The sequence below is a fragment of the Haliaeetus albicilla genome, chromosome 7 (assembly GCF_947461875.1).
Source record: "Haliaeetus albicilla chromosome 7, bHalAlb1.1, whole genome shotgun sequence".
Lineage (NCBI taxonomy): Eukaryota > Metazoa > Chordata > Aves > Accipitriformes > Accipitridae > Haliaeetus > Haliaeetus albicilla.
The window spans coordinates 26,789,243-26,809,579 of NC_091489.1; the positions used below are offsets into that span (position 1 = coordinate 26,789,243).

At 41.4% G+C, this 20,337-nt stretch overlaps 1 protein-coding gene across 1 annotated transcript; it reads left to right on the forward strand.

The window, feature by feature from the left end:
- The first annotated feature begins 257 nt into the window (after positions 1 to 257).
- MDH1 (malate dehydrogenase 1) lies at positions 258 to 11,856 on the forward strand. Its single transcript, XM_069787459.1, has 9 exons — positions 258 to 412; positions 5,790 to 5,888; positions 6,102 to 6,198; positions 7,176 to 7,351; positions 8,693 to 8,815; positions 8,948 to 9,124; positions 10,755 to 10,868; positions 11,081 to 11,170; positions 11,540 to 11,856. Exons 1-9 carry the CDS (start codon positions 410 to 412, stop codon positions 11,663 to 11,665), a joined length of 1,005 nt encoding a protein of 334 aa, XP_069643560.1. The 5' UTR covers positions 258 to 409; the 3' UTR covers positions 11,666 to 11,856.
- The last annotated feature ends 8,481 nt before the right edge of the window (positions 11,857 to 20,337 follow it).

The following is a 20,337-nucleotide window of genomic DNA, read 5'->3' on the forward strand; positions in this document are numbered from 1 at the left end:
CCGGCGCATGCGCAAGCCCGCTGCCGCAACCCCCGGCCCTCCTTTCCCAGGAGCGCATGCGCAACCAAGGGTGCCGCCCGTTGCCCCCTAGCGGCTCTCAGCAGAGCTGCTCTCGGGCCGCTGCTCTGCGCTTCAATGAATGGGGCAAGGCGGGGGGGGGCGGGTAACCGCTGCCAGGACGCCAATAGCGCCAGGGGGCGAGGCGCGCGTGCCCGAGGCATGCTGGGAGTTGTAGTTCTGCCCCAGCCCCGAGCTGCGCGGTCGGCGGAGCCGCGACTACAGTCCCCAGGCGGCCGCGCGGAGCGGGCGCGCCCCGCCCCTCCGCGCTACCTTAGCGCAGGGCTGTCGCGGCTGCAGTCGCGCTGTAGAGGTGACCTCGAGGCTGCCGAACCCGTCGCTCCTCTCAGCCATGGTCGGTACCGCTCCCCGAGCCGGGGGCCGCTCCCTTTAGGCGGCGGTCGGGGCGGGGTGATGGCGGGCTGCGCCCCCTCGCCGGGGCGGTTGGGGCGGGGGGCTCCCGTCAGGCGGAGGTGGCTGCGAAATGGCGCCGGCTCCCCCCCGCCTCCCCACGCCCCGCTCCTCGCCGGGCGCCCCGCGGTGCTGCCGCAAGGCCCCGGGGGTGACTTGAAGGTGCTGGAGGCACCCGGGGCCCGCCTCGGCCCCCAGGGAGACCCCGCCGGGTTGACCTTCATCCAGCCCGGGGACTTGGGGGTCGGTGTCGGCCCCTGCAGTGCCGGCCTCGCGTCGCGTCTGCCTCCTCTTGGCTGACGGGGGGTGGGGGGGAGGTCAGATTGTGCTCCCGCTGGGGTCACCCCGGCGGAGCGGAGCGAACCTCCCCGGCCTGCCGCTGACCCTTCAGCGGTTTAATTGCGACTTTTCCTGCAGCCGGCGCCTGGCTGAGCCCCGCGTTAGCAGCATGGCCTGCGGGAAGGTGGGGATGCTCGCTTCTTGGTTTCGTGAGGCGTTAAAGGTTCTGGGTGCAATTCTGTGTTAACTCAAGGGGAAGTGCCTGTGAAATGTTTCCCTCTCTTGTTTCACCCCCTGTTTGCTGTCAGAAATCCAGCTATTTGCCTAGGTTCCTCAAGTTGCTGAGGAGCCCTTCTAGTTCTGCCCTGAGGTTACACAGGTGAACTGGAATGCTTTGCTTTTCAGTGGCATATATGTGTATGCACACACACAAACTTGCGCAGAGACCTTGCTTTCCTTCATAATCGTGAAAAATCTCCATGTTTTTCTAGACTTTATACCCTTTTATTAAAACCTTTTCTTTCGGTAAGTTGCTATAGAAAAGATGCTTGCATGCTCTGAAATGCGGCTTTTTATTTCAGCTATACACTAAAAAATACTGAAACCTGTAAATCTCATCTATCCTAGTTCTCTACCCTTATTTCTGTTCAAAATATGGATTCTCAGGAGTGACCACAAGGCAGCAAGTTTTAGTTTGTACTTGAGCTTTCAAAACATTGACTGCCTTGAATTTGCTGGTCTCCAGCAGAACCAACTGCTATTGAAACTTACTTTGATGTCCAGACTTTTCTGAATGTCACTGTTTTTGTCTTACTTTCACTATTCTAATTATGCATTTGGTGTTGGGCAGGGGCTTTAAACTTCTGCAATAAAATCATCTGTCTATTGACAGACATTGGCTATTAGCTAAATGAAATGGAAAAAGTTTTTAAGGGCACCTGTCTCAAGGTCATTTCTTAAGGAAAGACTTCCTTTGGAATTCAGTCTATGAACCACAGTGCTGCTGGGGTTGCTAAAGTGCATAACTGTATTGCTGATACTTTCTGCCACACTTCCAAATAAATTTGCTGTTACTGTAACTCTGCTTTAAGAGGGAAGAGCAAAGGGAAAGGTGGTTAGGCAAGCTTTAGACTTTTGAGGACATCCAGTTTAATGCTTAAGGCATTCTTATCAAGCAAGGTGGGATAGCTTAGTTGGCTTTAATATTCAGGAATAACATTAGGTTGATAATATTTTACACACAGTTAAATTTATCAGTAATAATGTTTATAGAGGTCCTTTATAATTGTAAGTAGTAATGCAAAGTCCATCACTTGTGTAGACAGGACATAGATTTTTTTTTTCTTGTTCCTACATTTGATAGATTGTGGGTTATTTGGTATCACACTTTTACTTACCTTTGTAACCTCCTGAATAAGTTTTGCAATATAGTGCTATTTTTCATGTATGGCACTAATATCTTAGGTCTGCTAGTATCAGCAGTAATCACAGAGATAATTTAAGCACTGAGTTCTTAAGCCAAAGGGGGGGGACACATTAAGCCCACAGCTTCCTCATTTGATATTGGAAGCTTCACTTTTATCTGTGATAATTTAGGAGGGGGAGAAATCCTACATGTTTGCTGAATTAGAGGGAGAAGGCTGTCTCAGGATGCAATGTTCACTTTTTTTCCTTCCTTTTTATCATTACCTTTGCTACTCTTTCAGTTTCCTAAAACTTTTTAACTATACATTTGCTGTATGTTGACTGGGGAAGGCTTTGAAACTAAATAGTTCAGTTAGATGTTGTTTACTTTGTCTTCTGGTTCTTTTATACCTGAGAATGAGTGAGTAAAGGTCACCTCTGTAGTTACCAGTGTGAAAGTATTCTTACTGAAGTCCAGTGTAGGAGCCAAGTCACGGATTAAAGTGCCTGAACATGAATGTGTGAAGCCTACAATTTCCACTGGGGAGCTACTCATTTCTCTAAACATCCAACCTCCAAAAGTAGCCTCAGATGCTCAGTGATACAGATTTTTATATGTGATGTAAGCTTTCCAGGGAGAGTTAACTGTATTTTGTTAAGAAGCACAACATTTTTGGCTTGTTAATCTAGTTCCTGGAATCAAGAGAGCATGAAAATTCCTTTGATAGTAATTGCTCACAGTTGCTGCAGGGGCAAGGGGGTGCAGGGAGAGCTTGTATGGAAATCAGTGTACTGAAGGCATGGAGAAGAAAAAACAAGTAGGCAGTACTCCTCACTAGTTTAGTTTTTCTTCCTCCCTCCTCCAGACCAAAATGGGAGAACAGGAAGGATGGTAGTAAGCAAAAATAATTTTTTTGAGAGGGTAGAGCTGAGTCATGACTGAAGGATTTTTAATTTTTTTTTAACAAGGCTGAATGTTAAGTCTCTCTTAGTAAAAACTAAAAAAAAATAGTCCTACCTCTTGCCTTTTTATCTTCCACTCCTTCCCTCTCTTGTTAAGCTAAATAATGCTAGTGGATAGACTGACTTTTTTTGTTTGTTTGTTTAAATCAGATTAGCATATGAAGTGCATATAATGGAGAAAATTCTCATTTACTTTCCCCCTTTTGTAACACTACTTTAGATTGGATCACAGGTTGCAAATGAGAAAGAGCTTAACTTCTTAAAATCCTTGTTCCGTTCACTGGAAATTCAGAAATCAATTCACAATTGATTTCAGATACCATGTGAATCAAAGAAAATGTGTTTTGCTGTTATCTGTGTGAGTTCCGGAGTAGCATGCTTAGCATAGGATCACTTTCTATGTGCTGTTGATACGGGTTTTTGGCAGGCCAAGGTTTTGCAGCACAGTAATTTTCCAGTACTTATTTTTCTAATTAATATGATTAGCTGCCTTGAAAGAGTGTTCATTGTTCCCTTTACGTAAATAAAATGTAGATTCTCCTTAAAAACATGCTGAAAAGTTGGCTTTAAAATCTGATATGCACCTTAATCTGTGCTGCCCATCATCATTCAGACATTATGGTACATTTGGATGGCATAACTTCCTTACTCAAGTATAGTATACCAAAACTAGTTTTGAGATTTAAAATGGCAATAATAGATTGTCTGCTCTCCTTCCCCCTCGTGATGGAGTTTTGACAAGGTTTGAGGATGACACTTGCAGGAGGACACGTTCAAAAGAAAATAATGCAGTTCAGCACCATAACAGGTAGCCATTTAACCAAATATTTAAAGAATCATTCCCATAATGAAGGCAAAATCATGTTGAGGTCTAAATCTGTGAGTTCAGTAGTTTAATTTCCATCACTTATGCTCTCATTTTATCTAGTACCTGGTAAAATGGGGCAGGTGGCCTCATTTTTATGGTTATCTAATGTTAGCTTGATGCAGTTGTGCTTGGCTGGTCACTTCTGCAGAGAGAATACACTCAAATCCCAAAATGGTTTTCCTATAAATATCGATGACAGGAATGTTGGTTGGAAAGGATCTCTAGAGGGCATCCAGTCTGACCTCTTCCTTGATCTGAGTCTGGAGGTTGTCCAGTCCAGCCTGATAGCAAGGTGTTTGCCACTGCTAAATCAGGTCATACATGTTTTTACATCTGGGCCTTGAAAACCACCAAGGATGAAGGTTGCACAGACTCTCTGGGTACCCTGTTCCAGTGCAACAGTACCACCCTAATCAAGAATTTTTCTCTTCATTTGTAGCTGTTGCCCCACATTCTGCCATCTGCCACTACTGAAAGGTGTTTGGCAGTGTTATTTTTGTAATCTTTCTGTAAGTAGTAGTAGGCTGCTGTTAAATCACCCCTTGTCTTCTACCTTTCCAGACTATGCCCAGCTCCCTCAGCCTCATCTTATAGGACATGAACTCTGGGCCCCAACCATCTGAATAATGCTTGCCTGGACCCTCTTTAGTTTTTCAACATCCCTCTAAAACTCAGAGTCCCAAAACCAGACTTAGTATTCCAGTTGCAACCACCAGCCCTAAGCAAAATGCCTGCCTTTGCTCTGCAAGCTACACTTTTCATAATGTAGCCCAGTATGCAGTTAAATCACTTCAGACATAATTGAATGTGGAAGACATTTTGTCCATAATTCAAATGATCATCTTTTAATTATGTGAAAAAGTAGGCATGGGATTCCCACTGGCTGCTCGGAGTCTGCTTTTTCCTGTCCTAGCACAATCTGCCCAAGCCCTATTGCCTCTAGGCAAAAAGGGAGATATAAAAAACAGGCTTACAAAATACTGGGTTATGAATGTCCTTTGGCATGTTTCCCCTTTCAATATTAAATGACCTCTGGAGCTCCCCAAGTCCTGGTTCTGATTAACAAAATGGACTTTTGCTATAGGGTAGGCCATTTTTTTCCCCCTGTTTGCAATATAGCAACATGTTGGCAGTCTTCTCCCAGCCTTTTGGAGTTTTGGGTCAGTTGGACAATGAACAGTTGTATTATGGATATTAGTGTCTGTATTTGTCTATAATGTAGCTTTTGTCTGTGGATTTGTTAAACTGCCGCATAACAGTTCAGTGAGGCAGTAGTTTTAAGTCCACTAGATTCCTTGGTTTCTGGCATTCAATAAGTCTTTGGTTGCAAGTAAGCATTCAAAATGCTTAATGGTAACAGCCCTCAAAATTGAAAGAATGTGAAAACTGGTGAAGTGTCACAGCTCGTAAAACTTCTGTAGTAAATTTGAAGTATGAATGGGTAATCTAATGAGTGGGTACATGTTGTAATGCCTTATGTTAAAAAGGCAGTGTTAAAAAGAATACAAAGATTTTCAAATAGATTGTTATTCCTGGCATTTTGGAAGCTTTTCCAGGAGCAATTCTTAAGGATATTTTTGCAAGAGTGGTCTGTTTCTGTAAAAGCACGTAGAGAAATTGCTTATGGTTCTAGCAGAACAGAAGGATGATCCCAGGATCTGGGCCTGATCCACATTTAGGCACATGCTTTCATCCAGGTTAAATAATCATAACCTTATTTCTGTAGTAACTGTTAATTTTTACTGCTCTTGGATGGTATGAGCTTGCACCGTGTAGCTGTGTGTAAGTCTCTCTAACTTTATTGAAGGGTGAACCTATCAGAGTCCTGGTGACTGGAGCTGCTGGGCAAATTGCTTACTCGCTGCTGTACAGCATTGCCAAGGGAGATGTCTTCGGCAAAGAACAGGTAAGTTACCAATGTGCAAATAACTTATTCTTTAAGTGGGGAAAATGGAGTCCTGTTCTGTTATGCAGTTGTTGGTCATGCTGAAGTTTTTCAATTTTCTGCAAATGGATTTTAAGTCTTGCACAAGATAGCATTTTCTAGCAGATAACAAGACAAATTAATTTTCAAAACAGGTTAAGCCTGACTTGCACTAAACCATTTCTTTCTTTACAGCCTCTTATTCTTGTGCTGCTGGATATCACCCCCATGATGACTGTATTGGAAGGTGTAGTGATGGAGCTGCAGGACTGTGCCCTACCGCTGCTGAGAGGTGGCCAAAAGAAATTTTTCTTATACCTATAAGATGTTCTAGTACAACTGTTGCATTTATGAGTTCCTGTAGCTGGCAGGAAGTTGAGCAGAAGAAAATATTAGATGATCCTTTCTTGGTTTTACATTTTGTGGAAGATAATTTAACTTGGGATGTAAGCTCAGAAGAATGTAATCAAATGAGTTTTGTGTGAAGAATTGACTATGCAGATACCTGGGTTTTGGTTTATGTCATCTAAACCTGGGTTGTCAGCATGTACAACAAATTGTCAGATACTTGTGCATTTATGCATTGTATTCTGGCCTAGTGGTAAAATAGCATTGAATCTTTAGGTACACCTAGATGCCTTTACTAAGTAATTAAAAAAAATAAATTTAAAACATCTAGTCTTTAGAAATACCTTCTACATAGACACAAACTGAAAAATTGCTCATCAAGTTGTGTAAACAAGTTAAGTTTTGATAGTTTAAACAAGCAGAAGAAAAGGAGCAAGTAGATGCTACTGTAATTATTATAGTACTTTAAAAAAAAAAAGGCATGTAGCTGCCAGCTCTTGTACTTGTACACATCAAACCTTCTTCAGTCTGAAGTGTTAAAGGGAGAGAAAAACTTCATATGTGTTGGTGCTTGCCACTGAAAATTTTTTGTAAAAGTGAAGAACAGCATATGTACATATGTGTACATATTTAGATAGACAGACATGAAAGGTATCTTTTTACATAGATTTCTCCTGTGTTTTCAGAATTTATATCTAAAGCTTTAGATAAATATTTGTATATATAAACTGTTCACTGGCAAGTATTTAATCTGTGGAGTTAGGGGTAAATGACTATACTTAACGTTTTTGGAAGGGGAAGGTGGTGGTGTTGGCAGATCAGTTTATATACTATCTGTGAACCAAAGAATATTCCCTTTAACACTTTGCCATGACTATTTATCTTACTTAGATTATTTTTCCCCCCCTTTCCTTTTTTTAGAGGTCATTCCAACAGACAAGGAGGAAGTTGCATTCAAAGACCTTGACATAGCAATTCTGGTTGGCTCCATGCCAAGGAGAGAGGGCATGGAGAGGAAGGATTTACTCAAAGCAAATGTGAAAATTTTCAAGTCTCAGGGTGCAGCCTTGGACAAGTATGCCAAAAAGACTGTCAAGGTGAATATAGAAACTGAATTTTAAAAGTTAACTCTCTGAGTTTTGTAGAGATCTAAATACATTGTAGAATGATATTGTGCAAGCAGGAGCCTATTTAGTGCAGGCATTCCTTTCCTTAAGCCCTGGAAAATAGACCACAGTCAAGGTTAGATGAGAGATAGTATGTTAAATACACAGATGATTTAGTCCTTAATTCGTTTGGTGAAAAAGATAAGTCTTATATTGTATTGCTGTAGTCCACACATATTCTGAACTAGTTACCAGCAATTCTTAAAAAAAAACTATATTAAAAAAATAAAAAGCAGTCTTCTGCTCGTTATCTTTCTTCTCTGGGAGAACTAAATTATCTACATGCAGCTGCCTACTTCATATCCATCTGTGGCTTTAACATAATGACCCTTAACTTCAGTATCAATATGGAATTACAGTTGCACAAAAAATCAGCTTTATTTAGGTTGTTTGCGTCTTGGTCTTTGGAGCATTGGAAGCTTTTAATTGTTCTCTCTCAGATTCCTTCAGCACAGTTAATGGGATCATGTGGCTGCTCTCCTACTGCTCTTAATCTCAGACCCAGATTCTAACTGTGCTTTGTAACTGACTTTTTAATGTCTACTTCCTCTGCTGATGAACTTCCTACTGCTTCTAAAGACTTGTTTGCTTCTTTATACAATTGGTATAAAAACTATCAATGTTACTATTGCAGAGTAATGGAAAATTTACTGAACTCACTTTGAAAAGGGGAAATGCAAAGGGAGGTTTGCAGATTAGCTTGTGTGATTGAGAGTATATGGAGCTTGACATTAATCATCTGAGGCACATTAGTAGATGAAGGATGAATAAAAATCAGTTTTCCATAGTAATAAATTGATCTAAATCCAGGCAATATTTTACTTCTAGCTGCCTATGAACATTGAGATAAGTAACTGTTCTGGCTTTCTTAATTATAAAGCAATTATATAAAGCATTTGAAAGGTGATGGTGAATTCACTGTGGGCTGACTAGTGTGTATGTATCTTGCTTTTTCTGTATCTAGTAGCATGAGGTTTGAAGCCAGGCTGTGGGTCAGTGTGCAGATCTCCCTAGAAGTCTTGTTCTCTTTCATGTTTGAATGTCAAATTATAATTAGCTAGAAAATATTTTTCTGTGCAGTTATAGAAGACTCGGTGACTGTGAACAATGCACATATAAAACAACCATGTTGAAGACAACCCAGAGATTTAGAAAACTTAACTTTTTGATAGCTTCTTTGAAGGCGAAGCCATGTATTTCACTTGAGGGAGTTGTTTTGCAGAAATAGCTTCTTCATCTTCCCATGTTCCCCTTCCCCTTTTTTGTTTTTAGGTTGTGGTAGTTGGGAATCCAGCAAATACTAACTGCCTGATTGCATCAAAGTCAGCCCCATCAATACCAAAGGAAAACTTCAGCTGCTTAACTCGTTTGGATCACAACAGAGCTAAATCTCAGGTAAAAAGGGCCTATTCAAAGTAGAATGCTTTCTGTTGTCTCTGCTAAATACAAACAAAGCAATGCTCTCAAAGAAGCCTGTGAATTGAGAAGCTGAAGTTAATACGTTGGACATCTTTAATTTCCAATTAGATTGCTCTGAAACTTGGTGTGACTGCTAATGATGTGAAGAATGTCATCATCTGGGGCAACCATTCCTCCACTCAATATCCAGATGTTAATCATGCAAAGGTAAATGTGAAAGGAAAGGAAGTTGGAGTTTATGAAGCTATAAAAGATGACAGCTGGCTGAAGGGAGACTTTATCCTGGTAAGATCTTGGGGTTTTTGATTGTTTTTTTAAATGGTTATTCTGTGCTTCTGCTTTGTTCTAACCTCATGTGAAATTATGAACTATGTAACTGACTGACTGGGTGAAGCAGTTCTTCCTATCTCACTAGAATAAGTCACTTTAGATAGCTTCTCTCTTATCAGTTACTTGCTTTTGAAAAATCTAAGGCATTATGAAAACCAATGTAAATACTACTAGAAAAATCCATTTGGAGTGCTAAAATGATTCAACAAAAAGAATTTTGATCATAGCTCAGGTGCAACTCATCTGACACACAAACACCATTGACATTTCACTATGGTGACTTTTTTGGGCAGCTTTGTAGATGACAAGTAGGATGATCTTCCATTTGCTGCTCCCCAGCTACCAAAAAAGCCCAGCAGCCCTCCCCCTGCACGTGCATGTGTTTGTGCACACACTTTCCAAATCTAAATCTGTGGCCTCGTCAGCAGCATTTCTAAAAAGTAATCTGAAAAATCTAGAAAACACCTGCAAATGTCTTAATGTAGGGTAGCAATAAATAATGATATAAGCTGGTAAAACAAAATAATGGTACTAACTGATTAAAAGCACAGGCTGCCTAAATGCAATATCAAGTGAAACAAGGATTACTAAAGCCCTTGATGAATGTGACTCCAAGTAGGTGTACTTTGCTTGGTATTGCAGTGTTACTGACATGCTGACAGCCAGGTACTGTATCTTGGCCAAAGCACCTTTAGTTTGGGCCTGAGGATGTGTTTTGTCATATGACTGTGCTCTGTCCTGTCTTGTTTTTGGATATAGCTTATTTCAGTTCACGCTTGTTGCTACAGAATAAATGATTGTATGCTGGCATACAAAGTTCATGAGCCAAAGGGTAAGCAGAAACCTGTCCTTGTCCTTGATCCTGCTGTATCTCATGTGGCCAAGGCAGGATACTGGTTTGGCCTTCTAGGTGCATTGTAATGCTGGTCTGTGCTAGAATGCTTTGCCTAAGATAAGGAGATTTCATGATTCTTGCTTTCTAGACTGGGGTCTGGTTGGCATAGAGCCTTACCAAAACTTACTAAGAAAAAAATATGTGAGGTTTAAGAAGCTATGCTAATTCTAAGAAGTACAATTCTTAAGTAAAAAATTTCTTAATCTAAATTTGAGTATAGGGAGGTAGGTTCAACTATTTTCAGGAATTAAATTAATTTTATGCATTAAGTATTGTAGGATCGAGACCAGCAAGTAGTTCACCTTGGTATTCAGCAAAAAACCTTAACTGCCAGTGTTGCTCTAAGGCATCTGTTACTATTGACAGACATGAAGTCTCTTGGTGGTAAAAGCTTGAAATACCTGGCTGGTATGAGAGAAGTCAGTGGGGTGCTAGCTATAACACAGGTACTGAGAAATGAGCCAGCCTCTGAAATACTCCATTATCTTCTTGTCTTGGCAAAACTCTTCTAGACTGTATTTCTGGATTGTATGCCATGTTCATTTAGTGATAGAGCTATGTCTTGACTGATGAAATTAAGTAGTGATGTAAGGTGGTCTTTCCTCATGGCGTTTACTAACAGCTTTCAGACCAAGTCATGATTTTGCTGCTTTGCAATTTAGGTTTGTGGGTTTTTTTCCTGAATTGCAGACCGTTCAGCAACGTGGAGCAGCTGTTATTAAGGCTAGGAAGCTGTCCAGTGCAATGTCAGCTGCCAAAGCTATCTGCGATCATGTGAGGGACATCTGGTTTGGCACTCCAGCGGTAAGATGTTGCTCTTGAGTAAGTGCTTGTTTGCCTGATGGCTTTGATTACATGCCAGTGTCTTTGACCTCAAGTATGTGTGTTCAGAGGGGGAAGAATCTGTCTTTTTCTGGAATAAAGTGTGTCACAGGAGATGCAGTATATTGGAAATTAAAATTTTAATTGCTTCCAGCAGTGAGAAATGTATTTCTCTCTTAATTTTCTGGTTTCAGGGTGAATTTGTTTCCATGGGAGTAATTTCTGATGGCAATTCTTACGGTGTTCCTGAAGACCTGCTGTATTCATTCCCTGTTGTGATCAAGGTAGCTAGACTGTATTTAAATCCACAAATCTTCTGCAAGACCTAGCTAAACTGTCATATGAGCTTAACAGCAGTGCTTTTAGTATGGGACTGCAGTTGCTGGGATGTAGGGGTTTTAGCAGTCTCTCACAGAGTGGACCATTGTTAACCATTTTGTAGTAGTTATCAAATAAGTACTGAGAGACAAGTAGAATCTGATTATGACTAGCTGGTGCTGGTTGCATTCTTTATCTGAAAACAAAGTTAACTACTGCCTGAAGTGTTTTTTAAGGCCATAAACTTTGTGTCTTATGCTGCAAAGTTTCCTTCATGAAGACTGAATGAAGCTTGTTCTAACATGGAGGTGGTTTTTTTGTTTGTTTTAAAACAGGACAAGACTTGGAAGTTTGTTGAGGGACTTCCTATTAATGATTTTTCTCGTGAGAAGATGGATCTGACTGCTAAGGAGTTAACTGAAGAAAAGGAGACTGCTGTGGAATTCCTCTCCAGTGCATGACTAGGTGATGAGGAAATACAAAATCATTTAAGAGTGGAAGAATCTAAAAGTCGTCTCTAAGTCTACCAAACACTATTCCTGTATTCAAGTCAACTGTCTGTGACAATTGTGCATTTTAAAGTTCATATGCTTACTGGTACTGTTGTGCCTATTGAGTTATTAGCAAAAAGATTATTAAAGAAGTAAAACTAGTTTGTTGACCAAACTTTTTGTCTGTTCAATACTAGTTGCTTTCTGTGTATGATACAGAATAATTGTTTGCCTTGGCTACTAACGCACAATCTGAGTTTTGGTTAGAATTTGGCACTATTGGAACATGTGCTAGTCCGTGATCACTTCAGCATCCTATGGCTCAACTGAAAATAAAATTAGAATGCCAGTAGTTCTCCTCGAACCAGTAGTTCAGTGACTCAAGTCTATCACTGGACAGACTCCAAGTATATACTGTTCACTCTGTTGACAAACATTGTAAGCATAAACAGAAATATTAAAAGATGCTTAATCACATAATGGCTAAAGAGTAGTCTGTTGCGCTTTATTTGCACGTTTTAGTTATGTAACTAGCAGAATTTGATAGTACAACATAAAAAAACCACTGGAGGCCTATTTTAAGAAACAGGGAAACTGGTTTTAAGGAGCTTTATTGATGACTAGCACTTCATTTGTCTTTCCCAGGCAAAATTGCTTTATGTCAACATCAGACACAAAAGCCTCAAGGCAGATTTGTATTCCAGCACTGCTGTTGAAAAGCAGTGTTGGTACTGTAGCTCAGTATTAATTTGATTGTAGCTTCAAAGCTTTTTGTCCCAGGAGACAAGGACTCACTTGGTTAAGACCAAGTGAGGTTAATATACTTGCTTGAGAATTTTCCTAGTGCAGCCTTACAAACATTTTAACATCAGGAAGCTATTTCAAATATATTGTACTGTAATTATTCCTTTGTAAATGCACAGGTGAAAGTTGCTGTAACTCTTCTCCTAGACTCCTGCTTTGTGTGTTCCTACTGTAGTAACCCACCTTATGTAGACTTAGGGGATTTAGACCAGGTTTGTTGTTCTGGGAATTTCTTAGATGTACTACTACCTGTTCTGTTTGTTTTCTAAGCACCTTAAATACTTCCTGCCCTGTTCGCAGAGTGCAAATTCTCACAATAATGGGATTTTTCTTGTATACAATGTCAGTGCTAAGTTGTTGTCTGTCCTGTTCCAATGTAAGTGTTTCTGCCTTGTACTAAAGTAAATCTTGGGTCTGTCATATCTGGAGTCATCTCATTTCCCTTTTTTGGTTGGTTGTCCTTAAATGAGGATTCAAGAAGTAGAACTGTTTTGACAAAAAAACCCAAAACGCTCAAACTGAATTCTAAGGAAATTGAAAGGTTTCTTTGAGCATTTATCAACTAGACTATAAAATAAATCAGCAAACATCAATAAGCTTATCCTTAAAAATAAGTCTGCTCTCTGAACATTACTGTAGCTACTAAGTACAGTGACAGTAACGCAGCAAAGACTTACTATACATAAATAGTTGAAAGGGAAAACAAGCATTCTGGAAAATGGGAATGTCTGCTGCAGTACAGGCCAGCTGCAGAGAGGGCACAGTAAGTGAATGCCTTGAATGTTATGAAGCAGCTGTTGTAAGAACTTAAGCACTTTTGCAGTCTTAGAAATAGATGAGAAGTATATACATGGTATTTTTGCTGTTTTTCTCTTTCTTCTAAACCCCTTGGAGTTTAGCCTTGGAAAAATTATAAGAAAATTTCATACATCTGTCTTTTCACAACAGTCTAGGAACTTCTGCAGAATTTAGGGAGGTAAGGGAAGCTGTCAACGTGATGACTGCCTTCTAGTGTTCCATACAAAGTCAGTAAAATCTCATTTCAGCATGAACCTGGGGACCAAAGGAATTCATTCCAATAATTACCATGCTACAGCTTTTTTTAAAACAAATGTGTTTTACAGTGAATGTTACAGGACATAGCCATAGTGCACAGTTACTCAGTTTAAAAAGGCTACAGGCAAAGTAAAGGAAAGGTACGCATCTGTGCCTTAAAACCAAAAATAAGAGGTGATAAATCCTACTGGTGTGCAGCGTGTTTTGTGCCATACCTGAAGAAACATCACAATGTAGGGAAGAAGCTTTAAAAAAAAAAATATCTGGAAGATGTGGCTCTTCAGGGTTTTTTGATGTTTTAAAGCAGCCTTCTCTAGGAGACAACTCACTTCTTGTAAAGTGATGCTTAAAACACTTGGTGGGTCAGAACAATTGCATAATTAACCTCAGTACTTGATAGACTATCTCATGATATATTTAACTCCTCAAGTTAATGCTTGAATCTATGTTTAACTCCTCTCATACTATGAGTTTTAAGGACTGTTTGTATTTCTTCCAGACTTCTGTGAAGCAATTCAATAGGCAATTTCTCATCTGCTCATTGACCACATACTTAACTACTACCCCATTACTTACAAACTCTCAAACTAGCAAGTGGTGGATATTCTTTGTCTTCATGTTTCTGAACTGTTTTGTCCTCTGTTCTACTTTCTCCAGTTTTTATATTTCTGGGAGATTCCCTCCTGCTGCGGTTAGCTATCTTTTCCTGTCGCTTGTGTTACAGTGTACAGTCTGCACTGTTTTTGCTTTCCTCTTCTCATAGTGAGTGGCGTATGAAAACATCCACATGAAAGCAAAAAGAAGTAGCCATCCACTTTTCCTTCTGTCTTTCAGACTGTTACAGTTTTCTAGTGCAAAAGGAATCTTGCACATTGCTATTCCAAACTTAGGGTATTAAGTGCTTTGCTCTTCATTGAAATGTTTCTATTCTGTGATTTTTTTGAGCGTTCATGGGCTGGAGTACGTGAGGTACTAGATGAGGCTGAGAGAGTGGGGTTTCTTCATCCTGGAAAAAGAAACACTCGGAGGAGATCTTGTCAACAACTACCTAATGGAAGGGTGCAGAGAAAGCAGAGCCAGGCTCAGTGGCACATAGTGGAAGGTCAAGAGGCAATGGACACAAGCTGGAACAGCAGAAACTGATTTCTCAAACCTGAGGGTGACCAAATACTGAAGCAACCAGAGAGGTTGTGGAAACTCCATCCTTGGATCTGTCCCTGAGCAACCAGATATAGGTCAGCCCTGCACTGAGCTGGAGTTTGCTCTGAACGACTTCTGACCTTTGCGATTGAAAGCCACTGAATAGGTTGACACCAACTGCATCTTTTGAACAACGCTAAATACATATGTATCAAAAGTTATTCTTCGGTTAGTGATGAGCATGTTTTCAGTATATATAACCTTTCTGTGCAGGAAGAAATTTCACATCTGCTTTTTACTCACTAATTACTTCCCCAAGAGAACAAAAGTTAGGACTTCAAACAGCAACTCCTGAGTATATACAAGCATTCTTTCAGAAATGAATCCTAGGGGAAAGTAAGATTTGAACTGTCAGGTCCACTTCTGGAAGGTTTCTAGATGGAGCAGCTGAGAACATTAGGGCTCCTGGCTGAGTCTGTGTGTCAGCAGAAAGGCTCCCAGGGAAGATTGGAAACTGTTCAGCGTGACTGGCATGCTTTGTCACGGAGCACCTGGAAAATGCAGATCCTAAATCCTCCCTTCATGCTAGCGAAAGCTGTACAAGGCAGGCTGCAAAGCTGATCTCTGTGTCCTTTCATGACAGCTTTCCCTTCCCAGCAAGAATTCTTATGAGAGAGAGAAGAAATAAAGCTTTTCTCCAAATCAACAAAAGATTGATTTCAGGTTTGTCTCACATTGTTGTTCTCCTACTGCAGCTATTCCTGCTATTTTTTACAGTGACTGCAGGTAAAGCTGGAAACTCTAGCTCGTACAAATGAATGTAAATCAACATTATGCTGATGCTCACCACAGACCTTCACACCCTGGGCATATTTATAAGGTATCACGTCATGTCAAATCAATAGGATTTGAATCACACTTTGCACAAGGGAAGGCAAAAGAGAACTACTCTGGCCAGTAAAACAGATGCAGCATGCTTTCAAAGCACCAGATTTACAAAACAGAGGAAAGTCATCCTGGAAGAGTTTATTAGAATTATTTCTTTTTTCTCTTCTATTTTTTCCCACCATTTCCTGTGGTTTGGGGACTTTTTTGCATTTACAGACACATTTTGAATTCCAAATAGCAAATCGTAAATGATAACTACAGCTCAGTTGAAATGCAAGAAGAACTTACGTAAATATAACTACTTGCAACTGAAAGTGCTGATATTTTGTGTTCAAATACCAAGGTTTTTTTGAAAAACATTCTGACTACTTTTTAAGTGGCACCTTTGCAGAGCAGCTTGACAAAAGCTGTTGTATCGGAACAGAAGCTGAGCAGTCAGCTGCTTAAAATAATATACCATAACTGCAGGTAAATAGAGAAATTAATGGGTAGAGATGCAGTCTTCAGCTTAGCCAGAAATAAGCACATTGTTTTGGTTTTACAGAATCTTTTATCGTGCATATTAATTTATTACCAAAAATTTAATTGCACAGACGCTTTCCTTTTCCAAGTCTGCTAATCACAATCAAGTGGTTTGTAGCTAAATGACAAAGTGTTTGCACAGAGACCTTTGCCTACTTTCTCTCAAAAAACAGTCATCATACACCGGGAGTGATTTGTTGCTTAAATGCATTAAAAGCTCTACTCAAGCCAACTCATATTTGGGGCTCTGACTGTTTGTTGAATCCTGATGAAATACACTGCATGAACAAATCTGTGGCCACTCAGGACTTTTCAGTCATATTGACTTCACACCATAATGACTGTTTCTGTGGCCAAAAGCCCCAAATTCAGGCTGTCCTTCTCCTGCAGTACCCGGTCTCTCTCTTCACCCTCCGTATCGCAGCTGAAGAGCAAAGCTGGGATGAGCAGCTCAGCGCAGGGAAGAGGTGGCTGCTGCCTTCCTGGCAGATGGCACTAACACGTACATGGTGTGCATCCATATGCATGCACACACCACAAGCTCCCCTGATCAGACCATGATGGAAAACTTGTCTGGAGTTCAAAGGAGCCACCCGACTGTCCTTACAAGCCAAGACCTTCACGGCTATCCTTAAGCTGCACAGATCAACCATGCAAGATTTTATTGTAGCAGACGACTAAAAATACTTGGAATGAAGGTGAGCTTTCATTTGTTACCAGCAGTACGGCAGCCAGGACATACCTGAGTGGGTAATTCCAGCCCAGCAGCTCAGGTTGGCTTCACTGAGCTGCTAACCAGTGGCTGAGTTGTGTATCCTTTAACATGGGATGTTGAGCAGCAGCAACACACACATATATGTGCAAAGGCAAAATACCAAAGCTAAGTCAAAGGCTAAGAAAATATAAATTTCAGTTTGCTAAACTTTGCGCTCTATTTTTTTAAACCAAATCAGCATTTGTAAAGCCACAGATTTTTGCTCTCCGGAGATCTGGTGTAGCCCTCTGTTGTGAAATTTTCCCTGATTGTTTTCATATATTCAGTTTTGCTTTCTCATTCATGAGTGTTTCTCAACAAACACAGGCAGCTTGATTCATTTCTAAATGAGACCAACAATACACCTTGGCTGATGTGTCCCTAACGAAAAAATGTTATTATATGATTATTTCTGAAGCCAGTGGGAACAGAATCCTTTCAAAGCTTGAGACGGAAGATTTAGGAAGCCACTAACAAACCAGCATGGGAGTTATTTCAGGAGCAATTTGAACCCCTGCTGAAAGCCCACTGACGGAGACTTAATAGTCTGGCTGAAAACTGGTTTTATAAGAAACCAAACACAGCAACAGAAGTGGATGGTTTTCGGGAAAAACAGCAAGCTGCAAGTTTTTAGTGCCACAGTAAATACTGCTTTGCATGGCAAGCCCAGCAAGGTCTCTCCCGCAGACAGTGGCATTTCTCTTGGTTGGGAAGGTGGCAACAAGAAGCTCTAACCGTACCTTTGTGGTTGCACGCTCCTAGAAGGGGAGGAAAGACAACATTTGGGCTTTCACTTTGAAGAAAAGAGTAATAATTATTTTTAGCTGGATCTCTTCTGCATGCTGAGCTGACAACAGACACGCTTTTTAGACGTGAGGATGCCTGACCGAGGAAAGCACAGTGTGAGCCACTTATGCCAGCGGGCTTGAACGCAAGCCCCAGAGGTAAGCTTGCTGTTCAGCAGGATTTTAAACAGAGGATGTACCACTTCCTCAGCACCACGAACATGGGCACGTGGTGTTAATTCCCACTCAGACCTCTAGTTCTGGGGGGAAAAAAAAACACTTTCTTGAAAGCAGGTTCTTCCTAGAAGAGCTCTATGAAGCTAAACTCAGAGGAAGTCCAAAAAGGCAAAGAGTCAAGGAAGATGGGGAAGAATTAAGTTTATTCCTCAGCGAAGAGTTCGTAGGAGAGAACTAAGCCCTCAAAGGATCTCTATGTTTTCTAAGTTAAAAAACCCCCACCTTCCTAAAAGGCAATGTTAACATTTCTTTCTGATACTAAAAGGGAGATTGACTCCGAACTAAACATAAGCCATGATGGGCATGGCTGTGTTGTGCATGTATCCCACAAGGACATGGGGATGTGTATTAGCCATGCCCATCACTCCCAGCCAGATCAAGGATGGAGAAGGGCAGCACACATTAGACAAGTGAAAATACAGAGGTCTACTAGGGCTAAAAACCAGGGAAGACAGCTCAGGAGGAAGCAGAAGGTGAGAATCTGCAAATTTTCTACTTTATCCATCAGAAGGTGCTCATCTCACAGATATACGCTTATTCCAGTGATTCCTGTGTACTTGAGGTAAGGGGCCCAGGAGGGGAGCACATCTTCGGGCTGACAACTGCATAGCAACTGTACAAAGAAGTGGAGGTTCCAGCACGACCCAAGCAGCAACCAGCTTCACCGTCAAGCTGAAAGCTTGAATCCCACGAGGAGGGGCAGGAGGTCAGCAGGGGACAGCTTGCAGGTAGCGCTGGAACAAGGGCCAGGCAGCCAGGGAGAGACGTGCCATTCCTGGTTACACGCCGTAATTGCGACATCATAGGAAAAGATAAAGAAGGCAGGTTCGGATGATTTCAAGATTGGATTTTGCCGCATCCAAATTTTGCCATCGGGCCTTTCATGTGTTTCATGACTGAAAAAGGGCAGATTGTTTCCTAAAATAGTTAAAACTAACAGACATGTCACCGCCCAGCTGTTTGCAGACTCAGAGTTCAAGAGCAGCAGCTTGATTTGACAAGAGCTTCCAGTGTGGGCTTGTTATCAGTTAGAGGAGGAAAAATAGATCTGGCAATGTCCTGCCTTCGCATTGCACAGACATCAGGCAAGATGACATCTGACTTTGGAGCACCCTGGGTACATTAAGTATCACTCGGGTGCTGCTGTAGCTGGATAGTTGCATCCAGATTTTGGAATAATTATCACATTCAAAATGATTATCCCTTAACAGGAGGTTCCTTCCTAATTCGTGCTTTGTATCACTCTCCCCAGACCATCACTGGCCAACAATCACAATGCATCTTAAGCCTGCAGATGACATTGCTAGTGCCGAGGTATTTTTACCCGGGATGTCTGTTGGTGGAGGAGTGGTTGCAGCTTCCCAGCTTGGCTGTCTCACCAGTGGAGGCAGAGAAGGAGCATGCGGATCTGGCATGTCCCCTTCCCTCCACACCTAGTTATTATTAGACTTGTGAAGCAATAAGCTTTGGAGAGGCTTTCTTCACCTTGAGCTGTCAAGTGTGCACACCAGGATTGTCCTACATAACTACTCCTTTGGAATAGGGCAGTGCATGCATCCCTGATGGGATTTTACTGTAAGAATAATCTGCGATGCTGGTATTTGTCCTAGGATACTGTCAAGTGAAGTATTTTTTACATGGATCCTTGAGCTGAATGGTGAATAGTGCTTTAGGCTCTGCTTAGTGGGTCAGACAGCAGCAGAGACAGCTTTGTGCACCCATAGCTGCTGCTGCCTTTATGCTTTTTGGCATTAGTGGTTTTCAATGCCAAGACAGCCTTAAATCCGAAATAAATAGATAAATAAATAAATAAATAATTTTACAATGCCATTTTTTTTGAGCCTCCAGATGGAGCTAGTAGAGAGGGTGTCACACTTGGAGGATTTTTTTCCCCCTCAGTCTGTGAGCCTGGATAATTTAAATACTTGACCAAGAGAAAATAGACAAATCTTCTTCCAATTCTGCAGTTACAAGGCTGGGGGCCCAGGAAACTCTTGGACAGGAGAAGGAAGGTAATAGCTAGCCCTCATCCCCACCGGGGTGGACACCTGCCTCCATCCAACGGAGGACATGTCTACACAACATGGCAAGGAGAATAAACTCCAGACACACATTGTGTTAGACACTTGGCACTGCCCCTGCCAGTGACCCTCTCTTCCACTCCCAAGCAGTAATAGCACTTGAGGTTGAGTTACAAATTTAGGAAACAAGTTCTGCTGCTGGCTCTGCAGGAGACATCCTGGCCAACAGCAGCCAGATAACCTGTCTTTGCCCCTCAGCTTCTTTTAGCTGATCTTTGCAAAATGAGTTGAAAGCCTCGGCTGGAGGATGCTATTAAGGGCATGGTCAGAGTTTCCTTCCAAGCACTTTGGAGAAGACAGGGTGGCTGTGCACCAGGTGACACTGGCATGAGAGGCAAGCAGAGCAGGAAAGATCAGCCACCTCTTAATCAACAA

Coding starts and splice junctions, on each gene's coding strand:
- MDH1 (XM_069787459.1), top strand. Junction 6,199..7,175: donor TGCCCTACCGCTGCTGAGAG/GTGGCCAAAAGA, acceptor TCCTTTTTTTAG/AGGTCATTCCAACAGACAAG. Junction 7,352..8,692: donor ATGCCAAAAAGACTGTCAAG/GTGAATATAGAA, acceptor TTTTGTTTTTAG/GTTGTGGTAGTTGGGAATCC.